The sequence below is a fragment of the Aotus nancymaae genome, unplaced genomic scaffold (assembly GCF_030222135.1).
Source record: "Aotus nancymaae isolate 86718 unplaced genomic scaffold, 86718_ANA_hifiasm-v0.15.2.pri h1tg000040l, whole genome shotgun sequence".
In the NCBI taxonomy this organism is placed as follows: Eukaryota; Metazoa; Chordata; class Mammalia; order Primates; family Aotidae; genus Aotus; species Aotus nancymaae.
In genome coordinates, this window is record NW_026988454.1 from 21024650 (window position 1) to 21038523 (window position 13874).

At 35.6% G+C, this 13874-nt stretch overlaps 1 protein-coding gene across 5 annotated transcripts in view; it reads right to left on the bottom strand.

Moving 5' to 3' along the window:
* Positions 1-13874, bottom strand: part of ADGB (androglobin) — a 212328-nt gene that overhangs the window by 41035 nt on the left and 157419 nt on the right. For all 5 annotated transcript variants that reach the window (XM_012452674.2, XM_012452684.3, XM_012452694.3 and 2 more), the window contains one exon: positions 7974-8158. In XM_012452674.2, the coding sequence (XP_012308097.2) occupies positions 7974-8158 (185 nt within the window). The remainder of the gene's footprint in view (positions 1-7973; positions 8159-13874) is intronic.

Genomic DNA, 13874 nt, shown 5'->3' on the forward strand with positions numbered 1-13874 from the left:
ACTGTTTGTATACAGAGTACATTTCAAGGTAGTGTGTCATATCCTGTAAACACAGACACACAGACACACACACATATTTTTTGCATGTATTAATATTTTTGGTGAGGGTGCGCCAGAAATACATACAGTAAAGGATATATAAATAGATTTGTTTCCAAGAGAAGCTGCTGAAAAGAGTAATTTTTAAATTTAATGTCTGCTTATATATAAACACAAATTAATAGCATCAATTTAAAAATAACATCCTGTTTGAAGTCTAAATGAAGAAATTATCTAATTCACAACAGGAGTTCTATCAATCTGTATGGAGAAACTTTTTCATCTTTTCCATGAAACACAAAAGAGGTCATGAATAAATGGAAATAGTCTTTTCTTGCATGCAAATTCGATATTGTAACAATGTCAGTTCTCCTTAATGTATTGATATATTCAAGGCAGTCAGAAGAAAAACAATGATTTTTGTGTGTTTTGAGGAAAACTTGAAAAATTGTATTAAATTTCATCTGGAAATACTAATGGAAAAATAGGAATATCAGGTAAAATAAGAGCCATTATAGATGTTGGCTCTACTTTTGAATCAATTTCTGATCTCTGACCTAATTACCCTTCTACTCAATTTTTCTGTATCATTCTTGGCCAGAAATAAACTTATAAAAATAGATTTTAAACATTTATGTACACTTCTCTTTTAAATGGTTAAATTTTGAGCTAAATAACGACTAAACTAGATGACAAACTATAAACAGTGTTACCTACAAGAATTTAAATATTTCAGAGAAAATTGGTAGTGGTAATTAGCTAATTAAGGAAAAAGTGTGAGGTCATAAATAGCATAAGAGAGCTGCACATAAGTGCCCACTAAGGTTTTAGAATTGAGTTCCCTCTATGAACTAAACTATAAATCTGGTGTAAAATGTATCAGAGTAAAGAAAACCACCATTTTAAAGAGCTAAAAAAAAAAAAAAAAAAAGCATTCCGACTAACAAAACGTATCTGATTAGTGGTCTTAACACAGCTAAAGAAAAAACTAGAAATGGAGTGCGGGCAAGTTTGAACAAGAATCCACAAAGGAGTAATGCAACCTAAGTGTTGAAAACAACCCAGGAGATATTCAGGGGTGAAGGACAAGTGATGGGAGAAAAGAAAACATGCTCAAAAGAACTGAAAGAGTGCTACAGCTTTATCTAAGCTCAACCCTACTAATACAGTACATGCATTTCCCACTCCCCTGTGATTTGAACACTACACTTATGCCCTAAATATATCATCCCAATGTGGTATTGGTATTTCTTCAATTCTCCTCCAAGTCTTATTCACATTGGAAAGGCATATTCCTGGGTTATGACAACAACTCACACATTATTTCCAAGGTTACGAAGAGAGGATAAAGACAGCCCTCCTTTAGGGGCATCTGTTTTTCTTTCCAAATAGAAAACATTCCAAGGATTCTTCTTCACTTAAAATTATTTAAAACATTAAAATTTAAATTTAAAGTATAAATAAATTTAAATTTTAAAAGTTTTAAATTTAAATCATTTAAAATTATTCTAAGGATCAGAACAGAAGGATCCTTACTGTTTTGCGCAACTTGCTGTCCAAGTAAGCTTCAATTTACTATTCATGGAAGGCTGGAGTTAAACTCCCTGCTAGGACCATTTAGGGTATTGTACAGTAACTAGTAATTAAAAGAATCACAGGAACAAAAGACTTTTCTCCAAATGGATATTATATAATATATAATTTTTAAAAGAGAGAGTATGTTCAAAGATCCATGTAGAATTAAAAAGGAACAGAGATAAATCCAATCTATATAAGCATTTAACGAATATATTACTAACATATTTGTTCACTATAAATATTAATTAGACTATGTGTAAAAAATTCTCAATAAAATAATTGTAAACCAAATCTACCACTATTAAAAAAAACAACAAAAGAATAGCACACCACAATCAACTAGGCATTATTCTAAAATTACAACTATTATTGAATATTGAACATATTATTTATATAATTAATTATAATGATAAATCAAATTGGGAAATTAAAATTGTATAAAACACTTGATAAAACTAAATATGTTTTATAACTTTAATTTTGTAAATGATTCAACATAGAATACAAAGAATTTTTAACAAATTCCCTCAATCATATTTGTTGATGAATTATGGGTAAATCATCACAGGCATTCAAAATATCTAAGAACAGTGGCTTATGCCTGGAACCCCAGCACGTTGGGAAGTCGAGGTGAGTAGACCACTTGAGGTCAGGAGTTTGAGACCAGCCTGGCCAACATGGTGAAACCACATCTCTACTGAAATACAAAAATTAGCCAAGTGTGATGGCATGTGCCTGTAAACCCAGCTACTTGGGAGGCTAAGGCATGAGAATTGCTTGAATCCAGGAGGTGGAGGATGCAGTGAGCTGAGATCAGTCCACTTCACTCCAGCCTGAGTGACAGAGTAAAACTCCATCTCAAAAACAAAAACAAAAACAAAACCTATCTAGGAACAAAATAAATAATGATGAACATGTTGATGTTGAGTGGGCAGTATTATTTATTGGGCCATTTAGAAGGGAAATATATTGGTACAGTGGGAGGATGGAAATTATGTTTAGTGAGCACAATTAAAATGAGTTATGCAATAAAATCAGAAGAAACTTGAAAAATCAATCAGATTAGAAATATGGAAAGAATGAAATAGGGAGAAAATAATCAGAGCTATGTATATGTAATATTTTACATTCTAAAAATCACAATAATTAGATAAATAAAAAACACAGAGATATTTTAAATAAGCAGTGATAAAATTTTGATAAAGTCTACAGACCAAACTGTACTCCTTGTCTCCCTGGCAATGCGCTTCTTACCCAATGTTAGTGATCAAACCCAAAAACTAATTTAGGAAATAATATGGATAAGTAGAGCTACATGTGGCAAAGTCTACCTTGCAAAAAACTCTGGGGAGATCGATAGGGTTTGTATTATACACTGAGTGTCTCCAGTCAAGTTAGTATAAATAATAAATCCGTCAGTGGTATCCTTCATCCCACTAGTTAGGAGCAATTCCTGGATAGAACACTGGACTGGGAAAAGACAGAGAATCACACTACTGAAGCCTGTGTAAGATAGTTGGATATCAAAGCATTTGCAGTGACCTGTAGCTCAGCTCATACCCCCTAACTTGCCAGTAGTTGTTGAGAAGAAAGGGACAAGGAGTCAAAAGTCAGTGTTATCACTAACATCTTTATTGCTCTGGAATGCCCACCTATATAACTAAAAAGGAAAAATATATATAAATATTAGGTAGAAAAGAGGTATATAGATTTTTACATGTAGAAAAATGATAGTTCTATATGAAATTTAAAGCAGCTTTTTCTAATCCTGTGAAGAAACTCAGTGGTAGCTTGATGGAGAGCCCGTATAGCCAAGACAATCCTAAGCAAAAATAACAAAGCTAGAGTCATCATGCTACCTGACTTCAAACTATACAACAAGGCTACAGTAACCAAAACAGCATGATACTGGTACCAAAACAGGTATCAGACCAATGGAACAGAACAGTGGCCTCAGAAATAATGCCACACATCTACAACCATCTTATCTTTGGCAAACCTGACAGAAACAAGCAATAGGGAAAGGATTCCTATTTAATAAATGGTGGTGGGAAAACTGGCTAGCCATATGCAGAAAACTGAAACTGGGCCCCTTCTTTACACCTTATACAAAAATTAACTCAAGATAGATTAAAGACTTAACTGTAAGACCTAAAACCATAAATCCTAGAAGAAAACCTAGGCAATACCATTAAGGACATAGGCATGGGCAAAGACTTCATGACTAACACCAAAAGCAATGGCAACAAAAGCCAAAATTGACAAATGGGGTCTAATTAAGCTAAAGAGCTTCTGCACAGCAAAAGAAACTATCATGAGTGAATAGGCAACCTACAGAAAGAGAGAAATATTTTGCAACCTATCCATCTGACAAAGGGCTAATATCCAGAACCTACGAAGAACTTCACCAAATTTATAAGAAAAAAAAAACATCAAATAGTGGGCGAAGGATATGAACAGACACTTCCCAAAAGAAGACATTTATGTGGCCAAAAAACATATGAAGAAAGCTCATCATCACGGATCATTAGAGAAATACAAATCAAAACAGCAATGAGATACCATCTCATGCCAGTCAGAATGGCGATCATTAAAAAGTCAGGAAACAACAGATGCTGGAGTGGATGGGGAGAAATAGGAATGATTTCACAGTGTTGGTGGGAGTGTAAAATAGTTCAACCATTGTGAAAGACAATGTGGCAATTCCTCGAGGATCTAGAACCAGAAATACCATTTGACCCAGCAATCCCATTACTGGATATATACCCAAAGGATTATAAATAATTCTACTATAAAGACACATGCACATGTATGTTTATTGCAGCACTGTTCACAGTAGAAAAGACTTGGATCCAACCCAAATGCACATCAATGATAGAGTAGATAAAGAAAATGTGGCACAAATACACCATGGAATACTATGCAGCCATAAAAAAGAATGCATTAATGTCCTTTGCAGGGACATGGATGAAGCTGAAAACCATCATTCTCAGCAAACTAACACAGGAACAGAACACCAAACACTACATGTTCTCACTCATAAGTGGGAGTTGAACCATGAGAATACATGGACACAGGGAGGGGAACATCACACACCAGGGCCTGTCAGGTAGTAGGAGCCTAGGGGAGGGATAGCATTAGGAGAAATACCTAATGTAGATGATGGGTTGATGGGTGCAGAAAACCACCATGGCACGTGTATACCTATGTAACATGCGCATTCTGCACGTGTATCCCAGGGCTTAAAGTATAATAAAAAAATTTTTAAAAGAAAAATGACAGTTATTTCTAGCAGTTTGCTTGTACATTCAATCAGAATAAACATTTTTGGGAATAAGAACTCACGAAGGGTGCTGATTATGAAATAGCTTTGCAAAGGTCCACCAGAAGATGTAATATATTCAAAGATATAATGTGATGGAAGAATTCAAAAAAAGTATATGCATCAAAATAAATGTAAATGGACTGCATTCCCCCATTTTAGAGACAAGAATCTTGCATTTTTATTAGTCTGTCCTCACACTGCTAAAACACTGAAGAGGCCTCAGGAAACTTACAATCATGGCAGAAAGGGAAGGGTAAGTAAACATATGATTCTTCACATAATGACAGGAGAGAGAAGTGCAGAGCGAAGTGGGGGAAATCCTATAAAAACATCAGATTTTGTGAGAACTCCCTTACTATCACAAGAATAACATGGGGGAAACATCCCCCAGGATCTAATAATCTCCTATGAGGTCTCTCTTCTGACATGTGGAGATTACAATTCACATTATAATTCAAGATGAGATTTGGACCAGGCACAAAGCCAGTCCATATATTGCTGTGTAGAGAAAATATCTATTTATAGGAGAAAGACTGACAGCAAAAACATGTAGAGGATGTAAAAATAAACAGATGAACAGCATCAACAGGCAAATGATAACAAAAGGAAGAATCAGTGATTAGGAATCCTGTTAAAGTTAACAGAAAGCTGCTTTATGTTTATTCTGAAAATATAATACATCAAAAATATAAGGCAAATATAAAACTTTAACTAGCAACATAGCATAGAAATATGTAAAACTAAAAATATTAGAGTAAGAGATGTTTTCACACATTTAAAAATAAAAATAAAACATCTTAATACACATCATGAAGAAATTTACACACCAATGAGATAAAAAATATAACTGACACTCTTGACATTTTAAATATCATAATTAGCAAGTTTGACTTTTATGAAAGTGTGTGTGTGTGTGCACTTAGACATCAAACTACCTCCAAAATAGAGTTCTTTGTAAACCTCAGTGGAACACTAATCAAATTTTATTTGAATCAGGAAACAGGAAAAACTCCAAGCAAATCCTCAAAGCAGAAAATATATCTGCACTTTCTAACTCCAAATAATTCAATTAAAAATTAACAGCAATAGGCTAAATAAAACAATTTTATTATTAGAAATTCTAAAAATATTATAAATCTTAAAGAAAAATATCAAAAAATCATAGCCCATGGCTAACATAACACTACATATAAAATTTTATAGTATTCTGACTTATAAAATATAATAAAATATATGTAGTCAGAGTTAGAAAAATGTATAGCATTAAATATATTCATTTAAAAACAGATTTAAAACATGAACTAAATTTACAACTGGCAAAGCTAGAAGGAAAAACATTTGACTAAATTTTAAAAGCAGAGAAAGGATTTTTAAAGATAAATATAAATACTGATGAAGTAGATTATAAATCTAAAAGAGCCATTAGGGTTTGATTAATACATCCAGTTCTTTCTAAGAAAAGACCAATAATACAGAGTAAATTCAAAAAAAGTCCGATTAAGAATAAATTACAAATAAATAAATATAATACTTTATACAAACCTATTGAGAAGAGATTTAAAATTTTTTTAAAATCCTATATGCAAATTTATGCAGATAAATTGGAAATACTAAATGAATCTGTACTTTTCATCAAAAATATATTCTATATAAATGAAAGGCAGTTAAATGTAAACTTGAAAATTATTTTCTTAAATAGTAAAAAAAACAAAAATCTATCCCCTGAAAACATCAGATTTAGAAAGTTTTGAGGACAAATCTAATAAATTTTTTAAAAAGAAATGAATTCTGGAGAATTTAAAAGACTCAAAAATAGTAAAACTAAAAAGTTCTCAAATTAATTTCAAAAATTCATCATAATTTTAGCTTGAGAACTAGAAAAGAATAATGTACATGTATACATAGAGAGAGGAAAAAAACTCTCATAGAGATACAAAGTTATGATTATGATCAAACAAACTAGTAAAATTGTATATTCTAAACATAGCAGTATATTAAAATATCATGGCCAAATAGATTTTATTCTAAGAATGCAAGATTGATTCAGAATTAAAACTCAATTTATTAAATTTAAAGGGATAAAATTTGATGAATTCTATAAACAACTATAAAAAATAATAAGGTTCCAAACCCATTCAATATTCAAATTCAGAGCTATCAATAGAAGGAGCTTTCTCAAGTTTCATAAAGTCTAATTGTTAAAAGCCACCAACAAAGATAATAAATGATAAGTGCCACAAGTGTTCCTACTTAAGAAAAGGAAATACATCAGCATCACTTATTCAACCTTGGTTTGGAGGTCCCAGCCAAGGCCACAAAAAATAAAAAAGTCATGGTTTTAAGAAAGAAGAAATCTCAAGGGGCAAAATAGGTTAAGAACTCAGTTTTGCTAAAATCTAAATGCAAAAATGGAGAACGAAGGCATAAAAGCCAAAACATTTACAGTGCGTTTTGGCAAAACTATTTTTTTTCTGAGCAGCATGATTATAAAACATTTCTTGTTCCCTTGTTTGTAATTTTCTATTTTTCTAAATATTCTACATTGGTAATGTGTGATTTTTATAGTCAGAATCAAGTTACTAACATAATTAATACACCTCAGAGTAGCACTGCTAATCATTATTTCCAAAATTTTTTAATTTATGTAATCATTGAGAATAGTCTATTGAAAGTAATAACTTTAATTTTTGTTAATTTTAGTAAATATAATAATTTCTAAAAATAATGAATTAAGAATTTTTAAAAAGTAAAAATATTCTTTCAAAATAATGAAAATTTGACTTTTTATTAAGAAGGCTTATGTGACAGGAAAGTACATTTTTCTCAAAGGTGAGAAGGCTGTAAAGTAAACCTATATTGATTTTCAGAGCCTAATTTGATGTTCAAATGCTATACTTTTCATATTTTACTGTACTATTAAGTTTCATAATTTAAGTGGTCACTTGCTACTTTATTTTCATTTTTAAAGTATGATGAAAACGTAAGTATTCATTTATGAATCTAAATATCCTGTTCATAAAGGCACACTTACACTGGGAGCTCAAACCTTTCTCACTCTTCAAGAAGTTAAACGCTGGGATTATAGCTTGGCCTTTTCCAGTGGAGCTCACCATAGTTTCTTCATTTTCTAGGACCTGCAGCTTGATGAATGCATCTGGTTTGGATGTGCGTACCTGTATTGTAGCAGGTTGTGGTGTTACAACTTTAACAGAATATCTGTAAAGAAAAAAAGTTAACATTATAAGCAAGTATGTTGGTCCTTCTCTCAAGTCAGTAAGCAAGATAGTTTGGATATGTGTCCCTGACCAAATCTCCCGTCAAATTGTGATCCTCACTGTTGGAGGTGGGGCGTGGTGGGAGGTAACTGGATCTTGGGGACAGGTTTCTCATAAATGGTTTAGCACCATCTACTTGATGCTGTTTGCATGACACTGAGTGAGTTGTCATGAGATCTGGTTGTTTAAACGTGTACCTCCCTCTCCCTTTCTCTCTTACTCCTGCTCTGGCCATGTGATATGCCTGCTCACCCTTCCCCTTCTTCCATGATTGGAAGCTTCCTGAGGCCTCCCTAGAAGCTGAGCAGATGCCAGCATCATGCTTTCTGTACAGCCTGCAGAATTGTGAGTCAATTAATCCTCTTTTCTTCAGAAATTACCCAGTCTCAGGTATTTCTTTATAGCAATGCAAGAACAGACTAATGCAGTAAGGAAAATAGTCTAATTTTCTGATATGATAAGCTATAAGTAAAACTACTTTGTAAAGTCCACTAACATCCTGAAAACTGGAGTTATTATAGACTTTGGCAAAAGATCCCAATATAGTAACTGCAAAAAAAAGAATATAGAACCTTTATTATCATCAAATCCCAGATTTAAAAAATGTAACTTTTTGTTTAGATGTAGTAAGCAGTCACTTATAAAACTTGATAGGCCTACAAAGGATATGAACAGATACTTCTCAAAAAATGTCACACGTGGCAAAAAAACACATGAAAAATAGCTCAACATCACTGATCACTAGAGAAATGCAAATCAAAACCACAATAAGATACCATCTCATGCCAGTCAGTATGGAGATTATTAAAGAGTCAGGAAACAATAGATGCTGGCGAGGTTGCAGAGAAGTGGAAACTCTTTTACACTGTTGGTGGGAATGTAAATTAGTTCAATCATTGTGGAAGGCAGTGTGGTGATTCCTCAAAGATTTGAAACTAGTAATACCATTTGACCCAGCAATCCCATTAGATATATACCCCATTATATACCCAAAGGAATATAAATCATTCTATTATAAAGTTACATGCACACATATGTTCATTGCAGCACTATTCACAATAGCAAAGGCATGGAATTCACCCAAATGCCCATCAATGATAGAATGGATAAAGAAAATGTGGTACATATGCACCATGGAATACTATGCAGCCATAAAAAGGAATGAGATTATGTTCTCTGCAGGGATATGGATGGAGCTGGAAGCCATTATCTTCAGCAAACTAACACAGGAACAGAAAACCAAACATTGTATGTTCTCACTTATAAGTGGGAGCTGAACAATGAGAACACGTGGACACAGGGAGGGGAACAACACTTACTAGGGCCTGTTGGGGGAGGGTGGGGTGGGAGAGCATTAGGGAAAAGAGCTAATGCATGCTGGGCTTAATACCTAGGTGATGGGTTAACAGGTGCAGCAATCCACCATGGCACATGTTTACTTGCACATGTACACCAGAACTTCATAAAAATAAACAAATATAAAACTTGATAGCCCTAAAAACCACCGAACCTCTTAATAGATCTGCAAACCACTGCCACATCAACCCTCTCTGTTACACAAAAATCACTACTGGCAGAATCCTTTAGAGCTTCACTGATAATAGCATTTTCTGTGATTCACAAAAATACAGAGAAATTGAAGTAGTACCCATAGCCTTCACCTTCACCTCTCACCAACTGTTTGGAAACCTCTTGCGAAAAGATGGGAAACATATGGTCTAATTCATTCTTTCCAACTCCCCCTTTAATGCAATTAAAGAGTTGGCTTTTTGCTCTTATTTTAGGTGATTCCTCACAAATGCTCAGGACTTTATCAACTTCTAATTTCTCTAGAGATTTGCTCTTCTGAGTATCGTGTCTCTCATATATATGACGATGCTAAAAGACAACACTTGTTTTTCTCTCTATATATGGAAAAGGTCACCCAGGCTGGAGTGCAGTGGTGCAATCATGGCTCATTGCACCTCAAACTCCTGGGCTCCAGTGATCTTCCCGCCTCAGACTCCAATATAGCTGGGACTACAGGTATGCACCACCATGCTTAGCTAAGTTTTTATTTTTTGTAGAGACAGAATTTCACTATGTTGCCCAGGCTGTTTTTGAACTCCTGGGCTCAAGCAATCCTTCTGCCTCAGTCTTGTAAAGTACTGAGATTACAGGCATGAGTCACCATGCCTGGCCTCTCTCCTGTCTCTTAAATAAACCCCACTATTTATTCCTCCTTGAAATTAGCTTGTGTATAAGTACAGTTCTCTCCTGTCTTTAAAACAGATTAAAACAAAGCAAAAAAACAAACCAACACAACTTTCAGCCCACTGCAGTTCAGACTGTACTGCATTTCTGTCCTCCCAGCTCAGCATCTAAGGAGAGTTGTCTGCTCCCACTCTTCTCATCTTCCACTTGCTCACTCCGTCACCAACACAGGTGACATGGTTTGGCTCTGTGTCCCCACCCAAATATCATGTTAAATTACGATAATCAGTGTTGGAGGAGCAGCCTGGTGGAAGGTGATTGGATCATAGTGACGGAATTCCCCCTTGCTGTCCTCGTGATAGTGAGTAGTTCTCATGAGATCTGGTTGTTTGAAAGTGTATAGGAAGTGCTATACACTTTTCTCTCTCTCGTTCTTTCTCTTTCTCTCTATATATCTTTCTCTCTCTCTCTCTGTCTCTCTCCTGCTTTGCCATGTGAAGATTGTTCCTGCTTCCTTTTCATCTTCTGCCACGATTGTAAGATTCCTGAGGCTTCCCCAGCCATGCCTCCTGTGCATCCTGTAAAACTGTGAGTCAATTGTATCTCTTTTCTCCATAAATCATCCAGTCTCAGGTATGTCTTTATAGCAGTGTGAGAACGAACTAACATATCATGTGCTAAACTTACTCTTGCCAAGGTTTCAAGGAGTTTGTCACCATCCTATACAAACTTCGGTTCGTATCTTCCTTTACCTCTCAGGAGAATCTGGCAGTGTTGACTGGACCCTGATTTCCTCTTCCTTTAAGAACACTTCCACTATAAGAACACTTCCACTATAGCAACTTTTATACTTTCCCTCCTATTTGGGGGCTGCTTTGCTTCCATTGACAGACATGCCCACAAACATCAGAGAGCCTTCATGTTCTGTCCTGGATCTGATTCTCATTTTACAAACTTTCCTGGGCACTTCCATGAGCAGTAACAGAATAATGACTCCCAAATGAATGTCTACAGTGGAACTACTGATGCAGTATCACTTGGCTATTTCACTAGACCACCACATTTAAAAACTAAAAAGGAATTAATTGTCTTCCCATGGACCCCCTTGCAAATGAGCTTCTCCCCTCTATCTAGGTACACAACATCATCCAAATATTTCCCCAAGTCAAACTCTAGAACTCCAGCAAGGCTGTCAATTTTACCTCAATATCTTAAAATCCTTCTTCTCTCCAGATTCACTGTCAGTACCTGTTACAGGTGGAATTGTATCCCCTCCTACCGCCAAAGATCTATTGAAGTTCGAACCCCCAGTGCTTCACAATGTCACCTATTTGGCGATAGGGTCTTTTGCAGGTAATCAAGTTAAAATAAAGTCATTAGAATGGGCTCTACTCCAGTATGATTGATGATGTCTTATAAAAAGGGGAAATTTGGTACTGGGCACTGTGGCTCATTCCTGTAAACCCAGCACTTGGGGGACCAAGGCAGGTGGATTGTTTGAAGCCAAGAGTTTGAGACCAGTCTGGTCAACATAGCAACAATCTGTCTCTACAAAAAATTAAAAAATTAGCTGGGCATGGTGGCATGTGCCCATAGTACCAGCTACGGTGAGGTGAGAGGGTTGCTTGAGGCAGGAGTTAGCGTTTGCAGTGAGCCATTATTGCACCACTGAACTCCAGCTGGGAGACAAAGTGAGCTCTGTCTCTAAAGAAAAAGAGAAATTTAGAAATAGAGGCACACAGGGGAAAACACCACATGAAGATAAGGCAGAGATAGATGTGATGCTTCTGAAAGCCAAAGATAACCAAAGATTACCAGCAAACCAGAAGAAGTCAGGAGAAAGTCATGGAACAGGTTCTCTCCCACAGTCTCAGTTGGAACCAACCCTGTTGACACTTTGATCTCACACTTCTATTCATAGTTTCCACAGCTCTTTGCAACAATAAATGTCCATTGCTTAAGCCACCCACCCATGTGTGGACTTTCGTTATGGCAGTCCTAGCAAGTCAATATGCTGCCCTACTTCAGACTGCCTTAATCTCACTCCTGGGTTATTTCAAAGCTTTTACCTGGTTTCCCTCCCTCCAGTTATGCTCCCCTTCCATTCATTCAACACACTGCTGCCTTGAGTGAAGTTGTTTTTTCATAATCCATGTCTTTTATGATTAAATATAATTTTAAAATAATACAGTTCTAACATCTTTTCTGTTAGAAAATATAATTAATAGGCTGGGCACAGTGGCTCACATCTGTAATATCATGACTGGGAGGCAGAAGCAGGTGGATCACTTGAGGCCAGGAGTTTGAGACCAGCCTGGCCAACATGGTGAGACCACATCTCTACAAAAAATACAAAAATTAACCAGGTGTGGTGACACACAACTATAATCCCAGCTACTCAGAAGGCTGAAGCATGAGAATCACTTGAACCTGGGAGTCAGAGTTTGCAATGAGCCAAGATCGTGCCACTACACTCCAGCCTGGGTGACGGAGTGAGGCTCTGTCTAAAAAAAATTTTATATATATATATATATGCACATTTATATGTATATATACATATATAATTATATATACATTTATATATACATTTTTATTCTATATAATATAAAACATTATATATTTTATATACATATATAATTCATGCTATGCAGACATAATTTTTAATACACGTCTAATAATGTCATCTTTCTTAAAATCCTTTAAAGAATACCCTTGCTTCTAATGTAAAAATCCGTATTTCTTGTCCAGTGAGGCTCTTCTCGGAAGGCCTTTGCTGACTTTCTGGTCTTACCACTTACTATAGCATGCTGAAACCCAACTCGGCAAACAAAACAATGTCTTGAGTTTCCAGAAAAGGTTGTATATCCTTTAATTTACAAACTTTCACTTAGGCTACTTGAGCAGCCCCATTTTCACCTTCCTCATCGCTCAGTTTGATGACTTTACTACCAGTTTCTGGGACTAATTTAGGTAGTAGGTTATGTTGTACCAGAGTGAGCACAGAAAATCAACACCAAGACAAAAGTATGCCAAATTGCAGGGTCTTTATTGCCGGCGGCCACAGAGGACTCACGTCTCTCCAACCCGTGGCCCCAAGCTCAGGGGGAGCAGGGTTTTTAAGCTGAAAAACCACATCCTGGTTTTAGGACCAAGAGGGTGAGGGGATGCAGGGCAAGCAACTTTACAGAAGCTATTTCTGGCAGTTTCTGATAAGCAAAGGCAAGCAGCTTTACACAGTGGGCTTCCTGGAAGTTGGGGAAATTCTAAGTGGTCCCTGGTGGAGAGCTGCAAGTCAAACACTACAATAGAAAACTTTTTCTTCTCTTTTCAATCAGCATTTTTCAGAGCAAGCTACCTGTTTTTATTTACAGAAGCCAAGGTCAGCAGTTATCGCAAGGAAAACAGGGCAGCAAGCAGCTATCACAAAGGAAACGGGGCAGCAGTTACAACTTATTTTTGGAAAA